The sequence below is a fragment of the Saimiri boliviensis genome, chromosome 8 (genome assembly GCF_048565385.1).
Source record: "Saimiri boliviensis isolate mSaiBol1 chromosome 8, mSaiBol1.pri, whole genome shotgun sequence".
NCBI lineage: Eukaryota > Metazoa > Chordata > Mammalia > Primates > Cebidae > Saimiri > Saimiri boliviensis.
The window spans coordinates 48,726,724-48,748,981 of NC_133456.1; the positions used below are offsets into that span (position 1 = coordinate 48,726,724).

The window sequence follows — 22,258 nt, forward strand, 5'->3', positions numbered from 1 at the left end:
GGTGGCTGTTCACAGACATGATCATAGCACACTACAGCCTCAAACTCCTGGCCCCAAGAATCCTCCCAAGTAACGGGGACTACATGTGTGCACCACAGTATCTGGCTGGCTTTGTGAAATGTTTTAATTTCCTCTGATTAATGAAATTTCAGGGAGGAAGGAGATAGAAAGCAATTGTGCTCTTTGATGGGTCTGGTTTTTAGGTAGATAAGAAACTTCAAAGAACAGTCTTATCCCGTGTTTTTGGGGAGGCAGAGGATTGAGAGGCAGGAGGTCGCGTGGGGAGATCAGAGAAACCTTGAGGCTGCTTCTCTAGTTTAGCATGTCAAAGCACTGACTTTGGGGGTATCATTTTCTGACAATGAACAGGCAGTGTAGTCCAAGGCAAAGAGCGTCAGTTTCGTACCACATAAAAACCGGATTTAAATTCTGACTGCCATTTGCTAATTCTGTGAGTTTGGACTGGATAAAAATGTTATGAAATATGTTATAACTATACAAATGGAATAATACATATAGGGTTACTGATGGCATTAAGTGACATAATAAAAGTAAAATCTATAATATGCTGCCTGGCCATGGTGAGAGCTTGCTTAATAGAAGCTATGGATTGCCAGGCGCGGTGGCTCACGCCTGTAATACCAGCACTTTGGGAGGCCGAGACAGGTAGATCACGAGGTCAAGAGATCGAGACCATCCTGGTCAACATGGTGAAACTCCGTCTCTACTAAAAATACAAAAAATCAGCTGGGCATGGTGGCGCGTGCCTGTAATCCCAGCTACTCAGGAGGCTGAGGCAGGAGAATTGCTTGAACCCAGGAGGCGGAGGTTGCGGTGAGCCGAGATCGCGCCATTGCACTCCAGCCTGGGTAATGAGAGTGAAACTCCATCTCAAAAAAAAAAAAAAAAAAAAAAAAAAAAGCTATGGATTATAACCTCCAATGAGCTATTTAAGTGGTTTAAAAAGCAGAAAATGGAAGGTAATATGAGCAATTATTATTTTAATTTAGATGTGTAATTTGTGAGGTGACAACTATAATATCTAACATATTTAAGCTTACTATACACCAAGCATTGTTGAAGGTATTTTATTTGAAATTAAGTACATTAAATCATTACAATCCTATGAATTAAGTGCTACTATTATTCCCCCCACCCTTCTTTTTTTGATACGGAGTTTCGCTCTTGTTGCCCAGCCTGGAGTGCAATGGCATGATCTCGGCTCACTGTAACCTCCGCCTCCCAGGTTCAACCGATTTTCCTGCTTCAGCCTCCCAAGTAGCTGGGATTACAGGCATAGGCCACTATGCCTGGTTAATTTTATATTTTTAGTAGATGTGGGGTTTCTCCATGTTGGTCAGGTTGGTCTCGAACTCCTGACCTCAGGTGATCTTTTCATCTCGGTCTCCCGAAGTGCTGGGATTACAGGTATGAGCCATTGTGCCTGGCCTAATCCCATTTTTATGGAAGAGGGAATTCAGGCACAAGAAGTGGAGCTGAACTTGAAATTCAGGCCAATAGCTACAAAAAGAAAAAAATTAGAGTGGAGAAGGAAAGTGGCTAATCATGATTTCACTAACCTTAAGTAGGATATTTTTGTGTTTTTTGTTTGTTTGTTTTGAGACAGGGTCTCGTTCTGTTTCCTAGGTTAGAGTGCAGTGGTTCATAGCTCACTGCAGCCTTGAAATCCTGGGCTCAGGTGATCCTCCTGCTTCTGCCTCCCAAAGTTCTGGGATTACAGGGGTGAGCCATTAAGTAGGTTCTTAATGTAGCCTTATAATTCTATTGCATGTCCTTAGACTATTCTCAATTTCAATGTACATCAGAATCAACTGAAGGGCACGTTAAAACGGATTGCTGGGCCCCACTGCCAGTTTCAGATTCAGTTGACTCAGTGGCTCGGGCCTGAAATTTGCATTTTTAACTAGTTCCCAAGTAATGGTGATGCTGCTGGTTGAGGGACCATACTTTGAGAGCCACTGCCCTAATTCATTCACTTTCCTGTACTGTTTCATGCTTTTTTGGCTCTCCAGAAATGTCCATTACCTCCTCCCACTCAGGGGATGACTTTGCTTTTTATTTTCAATAAGAAAATAATAGCAGTCAAAATAGAACTTTTATATACTCTCAACTATATCTGAGGTGTGGTACCTGCATTTATACCTATATACTGTCTTCTTTTACTTATGAAGCAGAGCCTGTCTGTCTTGTTTACACACATCACTCTATTCCATCAGATTTTTCTTCCTACTATTGAAACGTTCCCAACATCAGACATACATGCTTTTATGTCTCCCATCTTAGTAAAAGACTTTTCCCTTGATCTCATGTCTTCCTCTAGCTCCTCATTCCTATTTTCCTTCATATAGAAACTCTTTGAAAAGACTGTTTATACTCTGTCTCATATAGCTCTGTTCATTCTCCTTTTTTTATTTAAAAAACTTTTTTTTATAGAGATGGGTTTTTATCACGTCGACCAGGCTCTGGTCTCAAACTCTTGTTCTTAGGTGATTCACCCGCCTCAGCCTCCCAAAAGTGCGGGGATTACAGGCAAAAGCCAACATGCCCGGCCCTTTTAAAAATTTTTTTGAGACAGGGTCTGGCTCTGTTGCTCAAACTGGAATGCAATGACATGATCTCGGCTCACTGCAACCTCCACATCCCAGGCTCAAACGATGCCTCTGGCTTACTCCCGTCCCCCGACACGTAGGTGGGACTAAAGGCGTGTAACACCATGCCTGGCTAATTTTTTTTTTAGAGACAGGGTTTCTCTGTGTTGCCCAGGCTGGTCTCAAACTCCTGGATTCAAGGGATCCACTTGCCTCGGCTTCCCAAAGTGCTGGGATTACAGGCTTGAGCCATCACGCCCACTCCTATCCTTTTTGTTCTTTTTTTCCCCTGAGATGAAATTTTGCTCTGTCTCCCAGGTTGGAGTGGCACAATCTCAGCTCACTGCAACCTCTGTCTCCTGGCTTCAAGCAATTCTATCTTGCCTTCCAACTAGATGGGATTATAGGCATGGGCCACTCCACCTGGCTAATTTTTTGTATTTTTAGTAGAGCCGGGGTTTCACCATGTTGGCCATGCTGGTTTTGAACTCCTAACCTCAAGTATTTGCCCACCTCGGCCTCCCAAAGTGCTGGGGTTACAGGTATGAGCCACTGTGCTCAGCCTGCCCATTCTTTTAAACCTACTCCAATTGACTTTCTTTTCACCCCTCCATTGAAACTGCTGTTGTCAAGATTATCAGCAATGTCCCCATTCCTACATTCAGTGGTCAGCTCTCAGACTTCATCTTACTTGATCTGCAGCATGAAACCCTTTTTTTGCATTTTGTCTCCAGGACATTTTCTCTTTTTTTCTTACTGGTTGCTCTACTTCAGTCTTATTTGCTGGTTCCTTCTCATCTCCCACGCCTTTAAAGGTTGGAATATCTCAGGGCTCAGACATCAGATATCTTTATCCAAACGGACTCCTTAGATGGCCTCAACTAGGCTGGAGCATTTAACCATCTTCATAGTAACATCTTCAGCCAGATCTTATCTCTGAACTCCAGGCTCGTATGTCCAACTGCCCACTTGACATCTCAAGTTGGGACATCTAATAGGCAACTCTCTAATGTCCCCAAGTTAACTTTAGATTTTTTTTGAGACAGAGTTTCGCTCTTGTTACCCAGGCTGGAGTGCAGTGGCACGATCTTGGCTCACCACAACTTCCGCCTCCTGGGTTCAGGCAATTCTCCTGCCTCAGCCTCCTAAGTAGCTGGGATTACAGGCATGTGCCACCATGCCCAGCTAATTTTTTTGTATTTTTAGTAGAGACGGAGTTTCACCATGTTGACCAGGATGGTCTCGATCTCTTGACTTCGTGATCCACCCGCCTCGGCCTCCCAAAGTGCTGGGATTACAGGCTTGAGCCACCGCGCCTGGCCTAAGTTAACTTTAGATTACCTGCCCCCTCAAAGCCTACTTCTTTGGCATTTCAGTAAATATTAACAAGTCCTCCCAGTTTCTCTAGTCAATAATCTTGAAGTCGTCCCTAAATTTTCTTACTTCTCCCATCCAATCCATTACTGCCAGCTTTACCCCTTCAAACCAAGTAAATTCGTATCTGACTGCATCTCACTACCTACTTTATTACCACTTCCCTACAACCATTATCTCTCACTTTAGTTACTGCAATAGCCTCTTACCTGGTCTCTGCCTTATAATCTATTCTCAACATAGCAGCCAAAGTGATCCTTTTAAATTGAATCCAATTTGGGGTGGGGGTGGGGCAGGGAGGAGGAAGAGATAAAGACAAGAGGAAGATCCCTAAATAGGGTGCTGGTAGCAAGTGGGCAAGAAAAGACAAGAATCAGAGACAGGAAGAAATGCAGTCATCCAGAGAGGGGAGAAAAAGAATCACCCATCTGAGATCTCTATCTGGGCTGGAGGAAAAAAATTCTGTAATGTGTTTTCACAAAGAATATATAAAACTGTGAGGGTGTGGGGTAAATGAGTCAGATTCATTTATTCTTCAAATGTTTAAGCACCAGGCACTATACTAGGCTTTAGGGATATAGCAGTGAGTAAGACAGAAAAGAAAAATTCTGCTTTCACAGAGCTAATATTCTAGTTTTCCCATTAAAACATCAATCAGATGTCACTTTTCAGTTCAAGACCATACAAGCAATCAGTTCTGCCACGGATACCAGTTGGGTGTTCTGTAATTCAATTCAGATCCTATCTACCTGGAAATAGTGTCAGAGCCCACAGGTTGAAGGCTCAGTCCCCAAAACTGCTCTCTCCTGCCAACCTAGGCACACGTTGCAAATCTGGGCCTCCAGAACTTCTGACTGACTGGCTTCAAGTTGGGGTACCAACTCCTCTTGATTAATTTGCTGGAGTGGCTCATAGAATTGAAGGAAACACATTGACCAGTTTACTATAAAGGACATTACAAGACATACAGATGAAGAGATGTACAGGGCAAGGTGTGGGGGAAGGGGATGCCCTCCCCAGGGCATGACCCTCTAGGAACCTCCATAAAATAAAAAATCTACCAATGGTACAACTGTTTAAGTAGGATTAATTGAAAGATTATTCTGTTCAACAATCTTGGACAACTCTTTTTACTTTATTGTCTTTTTATAGTAAACAAAGTATAATCTCAAAGTTATGCAGATACTTAATTGGGAAAAGACACAACCCTGCAAGTTAGTTGGGAAAGACCACCTTTAGAAGAGAAAATGAATTGCTTGGGAAGAAATACATTAAAAGAACGTATTTCCAACCCATTTACTTTTTAAGCCATCAAATGTTCTCATTTGAGCCACTTCTTCTGGGCGTACGCATTTAGAGTACTTTTTGAAAATGAATTAAAAGTCTTTGCCTTCTTCAGTCTGTTGATCAACTCTTGAGAATACTGAGAAATCTCCAGAATACCACCAGTATGTTTTCTCTTGGGAACAAACTTCAGAGCCTCTTCCCAATTACCCGTGTTTTTCAGACATAACAAAATACGCATCATTTGATCTAAGGTGAGATTTTTGGTACCAACACTCCATTGTAAATATTTATCCAATGGAAGGCGTTCAGTTGCCAGCTTCAGTCGTTTTGCCTTGGCTAGGGATTTGCCTGGCTGCATAGTCTTATCAACAAAAGAGCCAATTATATAAACTTTGTCATGCCTGAAAGTAGTCATAACATTGGGAGAATCTGCAGTTAAATAGATAATACTGTCCTTTGAAAATAAATCTACATAAGACTTTTCTGTTGCTGTTAAAAGCAATTTGTCCCATTTTTCTCCATACCGTTTAACTAACTCTCTGTGACACACACTACCTATATTTAGATTGCAGAAGTAAATATGGAAAGGATCAACATTTCTTCTATTACAGCCTTCACTTTCTAAAAGTTGGGAAACAGCATTCTGCAATTCTCTTGGTTTCATATAATTTTCATAAGCCATGTCAAAAACCAAAGGTTGTCCAAACTGCATGGCCTGGGCACCCTTCCAGCCCATTGCAATGTCCATATTCCTATCCCAAAGTCGTAAAAATAGAAAGTTGTTCTGTTTATCTTCCTCAGTGGTTTCTAGCAGGCTGACATTTTTTGCTTCTTCCCTTGCTGCTGCTTTCATTTCCTTTTTTATTTTCTTAGCTTGTTTAGCTTTTTCCTTAGTAAATAAATATTTTAAATATTTTTTTTTCGCTGTTTTAGAAACACATTCCGTAATGGTTTTGAGCTCTTCTTCAGTGATGTGTTCTGGTACTTCTTTGCCAAGCAATCTCCACGTCTCAATGTACTCTCTGGTGGCAGCTAGAGGATCTTCATCCTTACTGCTTGAGATTGTTGAAACACATTCTTGCACACTAGATTTCATGGTAGTTTTCCACCTATCCAATTCTAGCTCTTCAGAAGGAGACGTACTCTCATTATTAGTAGAAGTTAACAGCTGGTATTTTGGAAGACATGTATCTCTGCAAAACTGTTGAATATAAATTATTTCTCTTCCCATGAAGGGTAAATGGCACCAAAAACCTGGTGAAAGGTCTGAAGAAACTGACACTAACACTCATTTTGAGGAAAACAGACATGTAAAAAAACTCCTGTAAGAGAAGAAAAATGCAATTAAATATTAGACAAAGATTTTTAAAACTTCCCAAGTAATTGTGCAAGTATAAATCTGAAATATCAAAATGAAATCAATTTTTGTAACACCAAGTAAAATCTTTGTACCATCACTTTTTTTCTCTAGACTCCTGCGGCCTAGAGCCTGTGATCACTCACTGAGCAAAATGTTTAAAACTTAGGTTCTTGGCTGGGCGCAGCCATGAGATCACATGAGGTCAGGAGTTCGAAACTAGCCTGGCCAACATGGTGTGAAACCCCATCTCTACCAAAAATACAAAAATTTGCTGGGTGTGGTGGCGGGCACCTGTAAACCCAGCTACTTGGGAGTATGAGGCAGGAGAATTGCTTGAACCTGGGAGGTGGAGGTTGCACTGAGCTGAGATTGTGCCCTGCACTCCAGTCTGGGTGATAAAAAAAAAAAAAATTATTTGCGTTCTTATTTTAGATACCAATTTCACTATTGCTTTAGCTAAAAGGGTAAGTGGAAGACGCTTTTTAGATTTTCATCTAGGGGCCTAGAGAATCAATGTTACTCAGCAACAAAGTTATGTACCACTGATGCGGCTTACATCATGACGCTACAGTCTCTTCCATTCTACACTAAGCCCAGATACAGAACCAAACACAAGATCATTCACAAAAGCAACAAATAAAGACAAAGGACAGGAAAGTTACTGAGGATGGCAACAGGTAAAAAGCACTTAGGGCCGGGCGCGGTGGCTCAAGCCTGTAATCCCAGCACTTTGGGAGGCCGAGGCGGGTGGATCACGAGGTCGAGAGATCGAGACCATCCTGGTCAACGTGGTGAAACCCCGTCTCTACTAAAAATACAAAAAATTAGCTGGGCATGGTGGCGCGTGCCTGTAGTCCCAGCTACTCAGGAGGCTGAGGCAGGAGAATTGCTTTAACCCAGGAGGGGGAGGTTGCGGTGAGCCGAGATCGTGCCATTGCACTCCACCCTGGGTAACAAGAGCGACACTCTGTCTCAAAAAAAAAAAAAAAAAAGCACTTAGGAACTGTTGTACCAATGCCCTTGTTATGGAAATATGCCGAGATCTGCTGATCAGCAAATAGCAACAAACTCTTCCTCAGTTCAGGCTTTATTTTGCAGCAAATAATGTTATTGCCAAAGAAAATGTCCAAAATTGGGACAAATGTATGTAAAGCTCCACAATTTTATCTTAGAGGCCTGGATGTCTATGAGATATTTTAGATACTTAAAGATGTAAAACTAGTCTCAAATTTGAAGGAAAAAAACCCCAGGGAATTCAAATTTTTACAAAATGCAAATAAAACACCTGAAAAATTCCTTCTTCCCTTGCTTAATTTAATGACCCTGCATACGCTCCTAGGTCTCCTGCCCTCTGACCCATGCACTGATGTCCAGATGCCCTTCCCCTTAAAGGTGGTTATGACTCCACATTCTATCCTATTCTTTTTTTCAATCTATATATTTCCCTTGTGAGGTGTAACCTACTTCTGTGGTTTCAATGACCATTCATCAGAAAGTCACTCAAATGCAAGCAGGCTGCGGTGGCTCACTCCTTTAATCCCAGGACTTTGGAAGGCCGAGTGTGGAGGATCGTTTGAGGCCAGGAGTTTGGCACCACCGTGGCCAACATGGTGAAACCCAGTCTCTACTAAAAATACAAAACTAGCCAGGCACGATGGCGCATACCTATAATCCCAGCTATTCTGAGGCCAAAGTAGAAGAATCGCTTGAACCCCGGGGGGTGGGGGGGGGGGACCGGACACGAGGGCCGCCGGGGGCGCGGCACGGAGGTTGCAGTGAACCGAGATTGCACCACTGCACTGCAGCCTGGGCGACAGCGTGAGATTCTGTCTTAAAAACAACAGCAACAAAAAACCCCCCAAAAACCTCAAATACAACAAATAGAAATAACCTCTCTACCTTCGCTTTACAACCTGATCCTCCTTCACTGTTCTGTTTCAAGGGATATTGTTACCCATTCGTATTGTTCGCAACATACATATTGCAGCCAGGTTAAAGTGCAAACTTATCAGTGTGGCTTACAAAGATTTTCATCATATCATGCTTTGCCTACCTTTTCAGCAGCGTCTCTAGCTATTCTTCGCCTTACACTTTAAGTATTCCCCTGTGAGTTCTCACAGCACTCCTGTGCCTATGGCAGTACTTCTAACACTGTATTGTAATTGCCTGGTTATCTGCCTCACTAGGTGGTAAGGACTATCTTGAGGACAAGGGTTTTGTCTGTAATACTAACTTTGAACCCGATGCTTTACAGTAATCATGCAAATGTTTTTCTAATACCCTAGATCGATGCTTCTCACATTAAAAAAAAAATATATATATATATATATATATACACATACATATATAGAGAGATATATATAAAGTTCAGCCTCCCTTTAAAGAGAAAACAATTTACTTTAGAATTGCGGAAATATTTAACCTGGGGTCCCCAGGCCCCAATCTAATAAATAATTGATTTCAGAAACGAGAGTTCTAAACGTTTTATTCTGGTAACTGGCAAAGACCTAGAACACCACGGAAATGAAAACCCCAATTTTATTTTTATTTTTTTAGACGTAGTCTCGCTCTGTCGCCAGGCTGCAGTGCAGTGGCGCGATCTCGGCTCACTGCAACCCACGCCTCCCGGGTTTAAGCGATTCTCCTGCCTCAGCCTCCCGAGTAGCTGCGACACAGGCGCGCGCCACCACGCCGGGCTAATTTTTGTATTTTTAGTAGAGACGGGGTTTCGCCATATCCGCCAGGCTGGTCTCAAACTCTTGACCTCAAGACCCGCCGGCCCTGGCCTCCCAAAGTGCAGGGGTTATTGGCATGAGCCCCCGCGCCCGGCGGAAAACTGCAATTTAGAAAGCAGTCAAGGACATCGTCTGGGGAACGAATGATTTTGGTTCAGGTGCTGTACTGGCTGCAGTTTATCAAACCACTGGGCCTTCCGGGATCACAGGCTCCACTGCGTGCACCCGGGACGTCTCCGGCGTCCTCCCGCCCCCAGCACGCATCAGGAGAAAGAAGAAACTCGCTTACCAGGAATGCAGAGATACGGTTCCCGCCAGCGCAGAGAGCAAGGACGCCAGAGGACGCAGGGCTCCGCCGCGAAACGACGCCCACAGCCCTCGCCACAGTCGGCACGGCGGACCCGCGGGGTCGCGGTGCTCAGCGGAAGTTCCGCCCTCTATTTCCGGCGCTGCTTTCTGACGTAAAACGCGGGGAACGCTTTCCCGGCTGAAAGGAGCGCCTTGGAGGCGATGGCTGACGGTAGGCGATTGGATACCTGCGGGCTACTCTTAGTTGTCATAGACGCGCGCGTTTCCTCCATTTCTCTCTCAGTTGTCAGACTTGTACGTGTGTGTCTCTGTGTGTGTGTGTGTGTCTGTGTGGTGTGTTGTGTGTGTGTGTGTGATGTGTGTGTCTGTGTGTGGTGTGTGTGGTGTGTGTGTGTGGTGTGTGTGTGTGTGGTGTGTGTCTGTGTGTGTGGTGTGTGTGTGTGTGGTGTGTGTGTGTGGTGTTTGGTGTGTGTGTGTGTGATGTGTGTGTCTGTGTGTGGTGTGTGTGGTGTGTGTCTGTGTGTGGTGTGTGGTGTGTGTGTGGTGTGTGTGTGTGGTGTGTGTCTGTGTGGTGTGTGTGTGGTGTGTGTGTGGTGTGTGTGTGGTGTGTGTGTCTGTGTGTGTGTGGTGTGTCTGTGTGTGTGTGGTGTGTGTCTGTGTGTGTGGTGTGTGTGTCTGTGTGTGGTGTGTGTGTCTGTGTGTGTGTGTGTGTGTGATGTGTGTGTCTGTGTGTGTGTGGTGTGTGTGTGGTGTGTCTGTGTGTGGTGTGTGGTGTGTGTGTGGTGTGTGTCTGTGTGGTGTGTGGTGTGTGTGTGGTGTGTGTCTGTGTGTGTGGTGTGTGTTGTGTGTGTGTGGTGTGTGTGTGTGATGTGTGTGTGTGGTGTGTGGTGTGTCTGTGTGTGGTGTGTGTGTGTGGTGTGTGTGTGTGGTGTGTGTGTGGTGTGTGTCTGTGTGTGTGTGGTGTGTGTGTGTGGTGTGTGTGTGGTGTGTGTCTGTGTGTGTGTCTGTGTGTGTGGTGTGTGTCTGTGTGTGTGTGGTGTGTGTGTGTCTGTGTGTGGTGTGTGTCTGTGTGTGTGTGTGTGGTGTGTTGTGTGTGTGTGATGTGTGTGTCTGTGTGTGTGGTGTGTGTGTGGTGTGTGTGTGTGGTGTGTGGTGTGTGTGTGGTGTGTGTGTGTGGTGTGTGTGTGTGTGGTGTGTGTCTGTGTGTGTGGTGTGTGTTGTGTGTGTGTGTGGTGTGTGTGTGTGATGTGTGTGTCTGTGTGTGGTGTGTGTGTGGTGTGTGTCTGTCTCTGTGGTGTGTGGTGTGTGTGTGTGGTGTGTGTGTGGGGGGTGTGTGTGTGTGGTGTGTGTGTGTGGTGTGTGTGTGTGGTGTGTGTTTTGTGTGTGTGTGGTGTGTGTGTGGTGTGTGTGGTGTGTGTGTGTGGTGTGTGTTTTGTGTGTGTGTGTGGTGTGTGTGTGGTGTGTGTGGTGTGTGTGTCTGTGTGTGTGTGTGGTGTGTGTGTGTGGTGTGTGTGTCTGTGTGTGGTGTGTGTGTGTGGTGTGTGTCTGTGTGTGGTGTGTGTGTGGTGTGTGTGTGTGTGTCTGTCTGTCTGTGTGTGTATTTCCTCCATTTATCGTGGCTCATGCCTGTAATTCCAGCACTTTGGGCGGCCGAAGGAGGCGGATCGCTTGAGGTCAGGAGTTCACCAGCCTCGCCACCATAGTGAAACCCCGTCTCTACTAAAAATACAGAAATTAGCCGGGTGTGAAGCGCGGCCTGCGGTCCCAGCTACTCGGGAGACTGAGGTAGGAGAATCGCTTGAACCCGGGAGGCGGAGGAGGCGGAGGTTGCGGTGAGCGAGATCGCGCCACTGCCCTCCAGGCTGGGCAACACAGTGAGTTGTTAACCCTCATAAAAAACGCAAAAAATGGCCGGGCGCGGTGGCTCAAGCCTGTAATCCCAGCACTTTGGGAGGCCGAGGCGGGTGGATCACAAGGTCAAAAGATCGAGACCATCCTGGTCAACATGGTGAAACCCCGTCTCTACTAAAAATACAAAAAAAATTAGCTGGGCATGGTGGCGCATGCCTGTAATCCCAGCTACTCAGGAGGCTGAGGCAGGAGAATTGCCTGAACCCAGGAGGCGGAGGTTGCGGTGAGCCGAGATCGCGCCATTGCACTCCAGCCTGGGTAACAAGAGCGAAACTCCGTCTCAAAAAAAAAAAAAAAAAAAAAAAAACTTTTGTACATAAAAGAACACTGTCAACAGAATAAAAAGGCAACCCACAGAATGGGAGAAAATAGTTGTAATTCACATATCTGTTAACGGATTAATATCCCTTAACGGGATATGTAAAGAACTAGAACTCAACAGCAAAAAAACCCAAACAACTCAATTCAATGTGAGCAAAGAATTTGAGTAGACATTTCTCCAATAAAGATACACAAATGGCCAATAAACATATAAAGAGATGTTGAACATTATTATGGAAGTGCAAATAAAAACCACAATAAGGCTGGGTGTGGTGGCTCATGCCTGTAATCCTAGTGTTTTAGGAGGCTAAGGTGGAAGGGTCACTGAGTCCAGGAATTCAAGACCAGCCTGGACAATATAGCAAGACCCCATCTCTACTAAAAATTAAAAAAAAAAAAAAAAAAAAAAAAGCCATGTGTGGTGGTGTGTGCCTGTCATCCCAGATACTTGGGAGGCTGAAGCAGGAGGATCACTTGAGCCAAGGAGTTTGAGGCTGCAGTGAGCTATGATTGCACCACTGCACTCCACCCTTGGTGACAAAGCAAGTGTGCGTTTCTCCTGACTCTAAAGAGAGAGAGAGGGAAAAAAAAAAAAAGCCAGAAAAATTAAATTTTGGCAAAGACTTGTAGAAATTGGAACCTTGTCTATTTAAAATGGAGCAGATGCTATGAAGAACAGTTTAACAGTTCCTCAAGAAGCCAGACACAGAATGAACATATTATGCACCCAATCTACTCCTAGTTATATACTCAAAGGAATAGAAAGCACAGACACAAACAGACACTTGTACTCTAATGTCATTGCAGCATTAATAATAACCAAAAGGTGGAAACAACCCAAATATCCATGAACAGATAAATAGATTTAAAAAGTTGTATGTACATATAATGGAATATTATTCAATCATGAAAAGGAATCAAGTTCTTATACACGGTACAACATGGATACACTTTCGAGGCATTATATACTAAGTGAAATAAGCCAGGCACAAAAGGACAAATATTGTATGAGTCCACCTATATGAAGTACCTAGAATAGTCAAATCATAAAGCCAGAAAGTAGAATAGTGTTTACTGGGGACTGGGAAGAGGGGAAAATGGGCAGTTATTATTTAGTAGGTATGGATTTTCAGTATGGGATGATAAAAAAGTTCTGGAAATGGATAGTAGTGATGGTTGTACAAGAACATGAATGTACTTAATACCATTGAACTGTGTGCTTGAAAAATGACTAAAATGGACCGTTTATATTGTATGTACTTTACCAAAATAAAAGAAGAAGGTAGGCATAGTCTTTTCCAATGATTTTAAAAAAGAGATCTTGTCTAAGAGACTGATTACTTTCATGTTACAAAGGTGAGGTAGGGATAGCAAAATAATGAGTTTTCTCCCAAACACAGAAGGAAAAAAATCAGGAATAAATATCCTCTAGTAGTTACAACAAATAGCAGTTGTAGAGGTTGACTTTTTATTGTTCCTATTCTTTGAAGAGATGTATCTGAAGTTTTTTATTAATATTTTATGGAGGTTTTTGATATATGATCTTTGTCAAGTAAAGGAAATTTTATGCTGTTAAGTTTGCTAAGTTTCTTTATGTGAAAAATCTCTAGAAGTATTTCTAAAAATATAGCAGAACATAATTTATTCAATATGTCTGGGATCTGACCTATTCTAGATTAAGAATATTTCCAGGGTTCAAGACATCTTACCTCCAAGAAAAGCACAGCAATTTTCTTTTCTTTTCTTTTTTAAAATGGGGTTTCACCATGATGGCCAGGCTGGTCTTGAACTCCTGACCTGAGGTGATCCACCCACCTCGGCCTCCCAAAGTGCTAGGATTACAGGCCTGAGCCACCGTACCCGGCCAGCAATTTTCAAGATATATGTTTTGGCATAGAAAAATGGCTTGTAATATGGGATGTAAGGTATTACAAGAAATAAGTATTAGGCCAGGAGCCTATAATCTTTCTTGTTATAAAGGAAGTGGTATTTCTTCCTCTTATAAGAGACTAATCTAGAATGAGAAGATTAGAGGCTCATGCCTATAATCTCAGCCTTTTGGGAGGCCAAGGCAGGTGGATTGCTTGAGCTCAGGAGTTCCAGACCAGCCTGGCCAACATGGTGAAACTCTGTTTCTACCAAAAAAAAAAAAAAAAAAAAAAAAAAAAAATTATCTCAATATATATATATATATGAGATAAATTTTAAAAGCAAGGAAATATGTAAAAACCCATAAGACAGTGTCACATAAAAACTAGAATTAAAAAGTAGAAGATCTGAATGCTCTCTCTTGGCTCATATTTCTTCTTGGAAACAGTGGTTAGAGCTAAGTAGAGGTGGTTTTGTGCTGAAGGCACCCACTCTCCACTTCCCCAGAGCTTAATCCACCACATGCGTCTTTTCTACATTGGTACAAATGCCATTTGTCACGTTTGCCTGCACTGTTTATTATATAAAAGAGAACGTTTTCTGTATACCTGTGTCTCTTTCAAAAGAGTTGGAAGACAAAGCATGGATTCAAAGATTTAGGTGTTACTTACAAAGTAGAGAACTCTTGTATCTGAGTCTCTGCTAGACGTTCAATGTCTACAGTAGTGCTTGGCAAGGATTGGAAACTCAATAATTATTTGCTGGTGAATGCATACTAAATAGGTCAGGTAAGTGATGTTAGTGGCTTGGACAAGAGTGGTGGCAGCAGAGGCAAAGAAAAGGGGGAAGATTTGAAAGATATTTAAGAGGTGGACATGACAATTTGGTGATCAGTTTGGTAGAGAAGGAGAGGAACAAGTCAGTAGTCTGGTTTGAGCACCTGGGCAGACAGTGAAAACGAGTACATGAAGTGAGGGCAGAGATGGTAAGTACAGCGTTAAGACATGGCTTTTGAGCTCTCTTCAAGATAGCGAAATGATGTCTGCTTTAGGGTATTTGGCAGTTGGCTTTATGGGAGTGGAGTTTAGGAGAAAGAAGAATGGACCAAAGATAGAGATTTGAGAGTTATTGACATAGAGTCTGTGAAACTGTGTGGGTGGAAGAGATTACCTAGGGCTTGAGTAGAGAGGAGGAGTGGACAAAGGAGACAAAATAAGCAGCTAATGAGATGGGAGGAAAACAACCAGAATATGACTAGAAACCAAGGAAAGGGTGTTTTCAAAGACAAGTGGATGGGCTAACGGGGTCAAATATTGCCTAGAGAACATGCAAGTGGACTGAAAAGTATCTACTAGGTTTAGCATTACAAGGGCCACTAGGACCGTAATTGTGGGGTTTGGGGGCTTTAGCCAGATGAGAGTGAGTAAGGAATGAGGAGATTGTGAAAAAAGTGGAATCAGCAAGTTTAAACATATCTATGAAATTTGTCTAAAGAAAAGATATAGTGTTGGGTGTGGGTGGCTCAAGCCTGTAATCCCAACATTTCGGGAGGCCGAGACGGGCAGATCACGAGCTCAGGAGTTCGAGCCTAGCCTGGCCAATATGGTGAAACCCGGTCTCTACTAAAAATACAAAACTAAGCGGGGCATGGTGGCACACACGTGTAAGTCCAGCTGCTCGGGAGGCTGAGACAGGAGAATAGCTTGAACTTGGTGGGCAGAGGTTGCAGTGCGGCGAGATCACACCACTGCACTCCAGCCTGGGGGACGGAGCGAGATTCCCTCTCAAACAAAACAAAACAAAACAAAACAAAACAAAACAAAACAAAACAAAACAAAAACCCGAAAAGAAAAGACATAGTGTGCTCAGTCCCTGGATGGGGAATCCAGGAAGATTTTCTTGGTTATTATTACTGTTTTGTCGGGAGACGCCTGACATTTTAAATGCTGATAGAATCATCAGCAAAGGAATAAAACAGGCCGGGTGCGGTGGCTCAAGCCTGTAATCCTAGCACTTTGGGAGGCCGAGGCGGGTGGATCACGAGGTCAAGAGATCGAGACCATCCTGGTCAACATGGTGAAACCCCGTCTCTACTAAAAATACAAAACAAAACAAAACAAAACAAAACAAAAAAAATTGGCTGGGCATGGCGGCGCGTGCCTGTAATCCCAGCTACTCAGGAGGCTGAGGCAGGAGAATTGCCTGAACCCAGGAGGCGGAGGTTGCAGTGAGCCGAGATCGCGCCATTGCACTCCAGCCTGGGCAAAAAGAGCGAAACTCCGTCTCAAAAAAAAAACAACAAAAAACCAAAGGAATAAAAGAAAGAAAGGATAATAATATGGGTAAACTTCCTGAGATGAACAGAGAAACAGATGGTATTTATGAGGGGCTGTGTTAAACAAAAACTCTTCCCAGGTCCACGAGGGTCCTGGTTTCAAACGCAGGGATTTCCTTTGAGAACCTCCTCCACACCTCGATCCAAAATCCACGCCTCCGTCAGGGAACCAGAGGGTTCTGGAAGGAATGTAAAGTTCTTTGGATTTCCCGCCGCCGGCTAGGTAGGGAGGGCCCGGTGAAGCCCGTTTGTCCCCAAAACAGCACCAAAAAGCTCTGGGAGGAGGGGGCTCGGTATCTCAGAGCTGTGGACCAAGTAGCCGGTCCAGTATGGGAGTCAAAGATCAGTCACTCCGGAGGAAGTCAAAGGACTCCTCTCACTGGACGAGAACGTGAATGGGGAGGGAATAACTCAAGGGTTCAAACTCCAGCCGCTCCTCCCTACGCGGAGTCCTTCTCTGGGTCCCCTCCCACGTGGGGGCTCTCTCTCTTTCTCTCTCTCTCTCTCTCTCTCTCCCTCTCTCTCCGCCCCGCCCCCTAATTAACTGCTTTTTGGCAAAACTCTCTGGGTCCACGATATTATTCAAATGGCAAACTCACCTGGCCACCAGGACCCCTTTCCCCATTCTTCGGGGTTAGCGAGGCTAAGCACCTCTTCAGAACCGGGCGGGAGCTGAGTACGCTCCCCCGGTTACATCTAGAGTAGAGACGGAGAGATTGGTCTCGTGGAAGAGGCAGAAATACCACTTCCTTTGTAACAAGAAGAAAGGAAGAAACTTAGGTGGGTATGGAGGACAATTTATAGACATAATGGCTATAATTTGGTACAGTTTGCATTCTCTGTGAAAGAGATAGACTACCTCTGCGAAGACTAAAGATGGGGTAAAGGTTTGTTATTGTCATGAGGAATAACATGTAACAAATGTATAGAAATAGAAAGCAGAATGGTTCTTACTGTGGAGTCCTAATTAGGGAAAAGGAGTCAGGCTGTCAGGATCAGGGGAAAGCAAAGACATAAAACAATTAAGCTGTAAGTATGCCTTTCTCCATGGTTCATGACATATAAACAAAAAATGAAGCGGATGAATTATAGGTCTTTGTTTTTTTTTTTTTAAGGGCCAAGGACATATTGCCCAAGTCATATGGCCCTCCTACTTAGATAACGTAAGTAACTCGCAAACTTACTGTTTACCATCAAACGCCTCAATTTATCGAACATCTCAGCTGACAATGCGAGTTACGCTCCCCTTGTGTTGGCATTATCAATCAGCCCAAGTTCTGTTCTGTAAAATCTCCAGCTAACCTTTGTCTCTTTGCAGTCAGCTCTTCCTGTGCAGGCTGCCGTTTGCTTTCTTGTAATGTATTTTCCTACTTTCTTTAATAAATTTGCTTTCTATACCTACAACTATCTTGGTAAATTCCATTACTCCAGAGCCACCAAGCGAGAGAGTTATCCCTGTCCCCCGTGACAGTCACCGGGAATGGTGGAGTTGTTTAATGAGTTTTAGATTTGCAAGATGAAAAAGTCCTGAAGAGCTGTTGCACAACAATGTAAATATACTTAACACTACTGAATAGCACACTTGAAAAATGGTTAAGATGGTAAAGAAAGAAGTATGAGTTAACAAGGGAGACAGCCATGATGTCAGGCAGTGTTGATGGTCTAGTTCAGTTTAGGTATCGTGAATTTATGGTGATACCAATCTGTGTTGTTATGTGATCTTTCTCCCTGTTTCACTGATGCTGCTAAGTGCTAACAGGTCTGGGTATAATTCAGTTTACGGAAGGGGAATGGCGCAAAGTTGTTAAATATATTGACATAGGGGAGGAAATATAATTTTTTATTTTCCCTTCATGAGTTCTTAGCTGAGACTCTCAGTAACAAAAGACAGATTGAACAAGAGAAAAACAAGTTTAATAACATGTATACCCCCTGTATGCATGGTAGATAACCCAGAGAGATGAGTAAATCTTAAAAATTAAAAATTAGAAGGAAAAGAATTTCAACTTCAGGCTTAAATATTATCATTTCCTGAAAAAAAAAAAAAAAAAAAAAAAAAGGATGTGGAAACAGGTTCAGTTAAGTCGAGATGATCAGGAAAATTAAACAGAGGTAAGTTTTGTTACACAGGTTTCAGTTGATTCTGTCTTGATTGTTTAAATAAAGAGTCTATGGTTATTTAGGGCCGATGTGGTGACTCTGCCTGTAATCCCAGCACTTTGGGAGGCTGAGGTGGGTGGATCACCTGAGCTCAGAAGTTTTAGACCAGCCTGGCCAACATGGCAAAACTTCATCTCTACTAAAAATACAAAAAAAAAAAAAAAAAATTAGCCAGGCATGGTGGTGCACACCTGTAGTCCCATCTGCTTGGGAGACTGAGGCAGGAGAATTGCTTGAACCCAGGAGGCAGAGGTCATGCCACTGCACTCTAGCCTGAATGACAGAGCGAGACTCCATGTCAAAAAAATAAAAATAAAAAGAGTCTCTAGTGATTTAATAATCAGTGTCTTCTTGGTGCAGAGAGACATCCTTCTTTATTTTTTACTTTTTTTATTTTTATTTTAAAAATTTTTTAGGCCAGGCGCGGTGGCTCACGCCTGTAATCCCAGCACTTTGGGAGGCCGAGGCAGTGGATCATGAGGTCAAGAGCGAGACCATCCTGGTCAACATGGTGAAACCCCGTCTTTACTAAAAATACAAAAAAATTAGCTGGGTATGGTGGCATGTGCCTGTAATCCCAGCTACTCAGGAGGTTGAGGCAGGAGAATTGCCTGAACCCAGTAGGCGGAGGTTGCGGTGAGCCGAGATCTCACCATTGCACTCCAGCCTGGGTAACAAGAGTGAAACTCCGTCTCAAAAAAAAAAAAAATTTTTTTTTAAAGACGGGGTTTCAGGCTGGGCGCGGTGGCTCAAGCCTGTAATCTCAGCACTTTGGGAGGCCGAGACGGGTGGATCACGAGGTCAAGAGATCGAGACCATCCAGGTCAACATGGTGAAACCCCGTCTCTACTAAAAATACAAAAAATTAGCTGGGCATGGTGGTGTGTGCCTATAATCCCAGCTACTCAGGAGGCTGAGGCAGGAGAATTGCTTGAACCCAGGAGGCGGAGGTTGCGGTGAGCCGAGATCGCGCCATTGCACTCCAGCCTGGGTAAAAGGAGCGAAACTCTGTCTCCAAAAAAAAAAAAGACGGGGTTTCACCATGTTGTTCAGGCTGGTCTTGAACTCCCGACCTCAGGTGATCCGGCTGCCTTGGCCTCCAAAGTGCTTGGATTACAGGCGAGAGCCACCGCGCCAGGCCGAGACATCCTTATCAATGGAGATTTCCTTCATTGAGCTAAAAGGGCAACTTTTCATAGCTACTTCTGTGTTTGCAGCTTCCCAGAATAACCAGGTCAGTATAATCAATATGTCAGAGAGGCGTATTTTAGGGTGATGTGTTCTAGTCTCCAGTCATATTTTTGGATGGTGTATCCTGAGCCCCATCATCAGCGTCACAGTGGCTGCAGGAGTCATCTATAGAGTATACAGGAGATCAAAATATACCATCCCAAAATATGCCTCTCTGGTGGAAGGATTATTTTGAGCTCAAGACAATAAAAAGCAGTTGTATTATGAGCTCTCTGCCCTCTCCTATCTGCCTGAGAATAACACATACATTTCCTTTTGTGAAGGTGTTCCCCCCACCCACTCACACACTTAATGAAGTCATTGTCACAGGGTTTGCAAGAATAATGGACAGAATACAGTAATAATTAAACATTAATCAAGCTGCACTTTGACTCACTTCCACATAACCAAAAGTTACATAGCACAAGATTTGCATCCCCACTGTTCCTATAGATAGAATTTCTGATGTTAAAATCATAAAGTTTTTAAGATAGGTAGGATCTCTGATGTTAGAATCAGAAGAATTTTATTTAAAAAGTGTTTGGCCAGGCATGGTGGCTCACACCTGTAATCCCAGCCCTTTGGGAAGCTGAAGCGAGAGGATCACTTGAGTCTAAAGGTTTGAGACCACCCTGGAAACTAAAAAGAAATTATCTGGTCGTGGTGGTGCATCCCTGTAGTCCTGTTACTGATGGAAGGTGTAGGAAATAAGAATAAATAAAAAGTTCCCTTCAAAGCTTTCCTCGTAGTTCATTATGAATAAATAATAGTGTCTTCAAAGGTTAATTTATTTTAAAGCTTTTGCTAATAAAGTAACTCTTAGTTATAATGAAGACATAAGTATATGATATTTGCCCTGAGATGCTTAGACAAGCCCAGGCAAGTCTTAGATTATAGCTTATTTGCCTTCCTTATTTGGAAATGTTATCGCTTCTCTAAGCATCCCTCAAGTTACTTCCTCTTTTCCTTTGTTCTCCTCTGCCTTTACATCTTTAGGAAAGTTGTTTTTTGTTTGTTTGTTTGTTTGTTTTAGAAGTGTCAATGGATTACTTTATTTCATAGAAAAGTTAGATTGAAAGAAGAGATTGAAGAGTCAAGTATATTTGATTTGCACACACTTGCCAAGTTTCACAGGATTCAGCCACTTGGATAATTTTTTTTATTGATAACAGGATATACATATTGAAAGCCTCACACTGAAGCCCATACACATGTCCAACCAGACAACAATGTGCAAATGAATATGCAAAACAGTCTGTGGAAACTCGCGTCTCCAGGATCACACGCAATCTATGCTTTGTCCCTCTGGCTGTGACACACTTCTTCCCCTAATGGCACACAGGCTTCCGCGGTGACCAAGTCCACTTCCAAACCCCCTGCAGGTTTGCTCTTGGCTAGGACGGTGGCTCAGGTAGGTCCCTTTGTGGCTTTGCGTCAGCAGCAGTAGGAGCCCTGATTCAGATGGGTTACAGAGTAACTAAAAACAAAACACAGTTCACAGATGAACAGAAACGCAAAACAGTTCCCAGGAGGGAGACGCCAACTTCTCATAGCATGGAGGGCTTGCTCGGACTTTGTCACAGATTGCTTCTTGATGCATCCAGCAAAAAATGTACAAACCAGGCAAGGTGAAGGCAAGTCCCCACGGAGGCGAGCTGTTGGCTTTCTGGCATAAGTTTAAGCTCCACACCAAGGATCCTATTTTATCACCTGTGCCATGGGTAGAGAAGAAAACATAAAAGCTAACAAAAAAATCCAATAGGAGTACACCATGCTGACCATTCCCGGCCTGAGCACTGCCTGCTGGTGGCACAGTCGCCCTTGCCAGAGGCTGGCTGCCTCATAATCCCCTCACCTTCCCAGAGGTGCCCAAGGGCTGGGCCCTGCCTCTCCAGTTGGGATGCCTCCCCTGCCCCACACACCAACAGCATTGAGCTGCCCAATGGATCAGGTCACTGAGGCTCTACCCTTCCCCAGGTGCTATTTAGACACTGCTAATTTGGCTGGAACAACAAAAAATCAGTTCCAAGGCCCTCAAGCCCTCAAGATTTCCTTAAGAGATTAAAGCAGGAGGGCAGCGAAGGACTGCACAGGAACGACTGTTCTTTGGATCGAGATGTCCTCCAAAGCAGTACATTCATAGTCACCACGGGGAGAACCCCGCGGCTGCTCTCCCCTCTTCCCTGAAACGTCAGTTTCTAAAAGATAGCTTGTTTGCTGTAGGCAGCCGGGAAATGTTACACTACCTAAATAACACTGGCAATTTTGATACACACATGCACACACGTGCACACATGCACGTGTCTATGTGCACATACAGAATTGCTGAGAGGGTCAAAGGATGTCTCTTCCGGGGCACTGGGGAGTGTGCCAGAAGTCACCTTCACTGTTCAGTGCACAGATCTTTTGCATCTTCAGTGCAAAGCATCAGAGCTAATAGAGACCAAAACGTCTTACTATGCAAATGCCCTGCTGTGGTCCGGGGAGTGCACTGCTGACTGTGGGGTCAGCAGGACCCTCCTGAAATGACTGCTCGGAGAATCCCTGTTCACTGGATTGACTTGTTTTCCTTCACCATTGGAAACAGCAGCTCAGTACACAGGATTTGAACAACCCATGTAATAACCCAGACACCTTCTTAGAAAATGTGAGGTATTAACAAAAATCCTAACTCCGCAGGAAGGCCATGACATTTGACTTCTTTGCATGGCCACACACCTTTCCGTTGCTGCTGTACAGGTGGGGACTGAGCACCTCT

General features: G+C 43.8%; 2 protein-coding genes across 3 annotated transcripts in view; one reads left to right on the forward strand and one right to left on the reverse strand.

The window, feature by feature from the left end:
* Window positions 1-5,099: 5,099 nt before the first annotated feature.
* On the reverse strand, window positions 5,100-9,737 carry TRMT10C (tRNA methyltransferase 10C, mitochondrial RNase P subunit). Its single transcript, XM_074404446.1, is given in 3 exon segments — window positions 5,100-6,432; window positions 6,434-6,592; window positions 9,655-9,737. Coding segments are annotated over 2 exon segments (1,275 nt in total). The 5' UTR covers window positions 6,581-6,592; window positions 9,655-9,737; the 3' UTR covers window positions 5,100-5,304.
* Window positions 9,738-9,791: 54 nt separating this feature from the next.
* Window positions 9,792-22,258, forward strand: part of KCTD6 (potassium channel tetramerization domain containing 6) — an 87,343-nt gene continuing 74,876 nt past the window's right edge. For both annotated transcript variants that reach the window (XM_074404452.1, XM_074404453.1), the window contains exons 1-2: window positions 9,792-9,885; window positions 11,313-11,459. The gene's annotated coding sequence lies outside the window, so the exon portion shown is untranslated. The remainder of the gene's footprint in view (window positions 9,886-11,312; window positions 11,460-22,258) is intronic.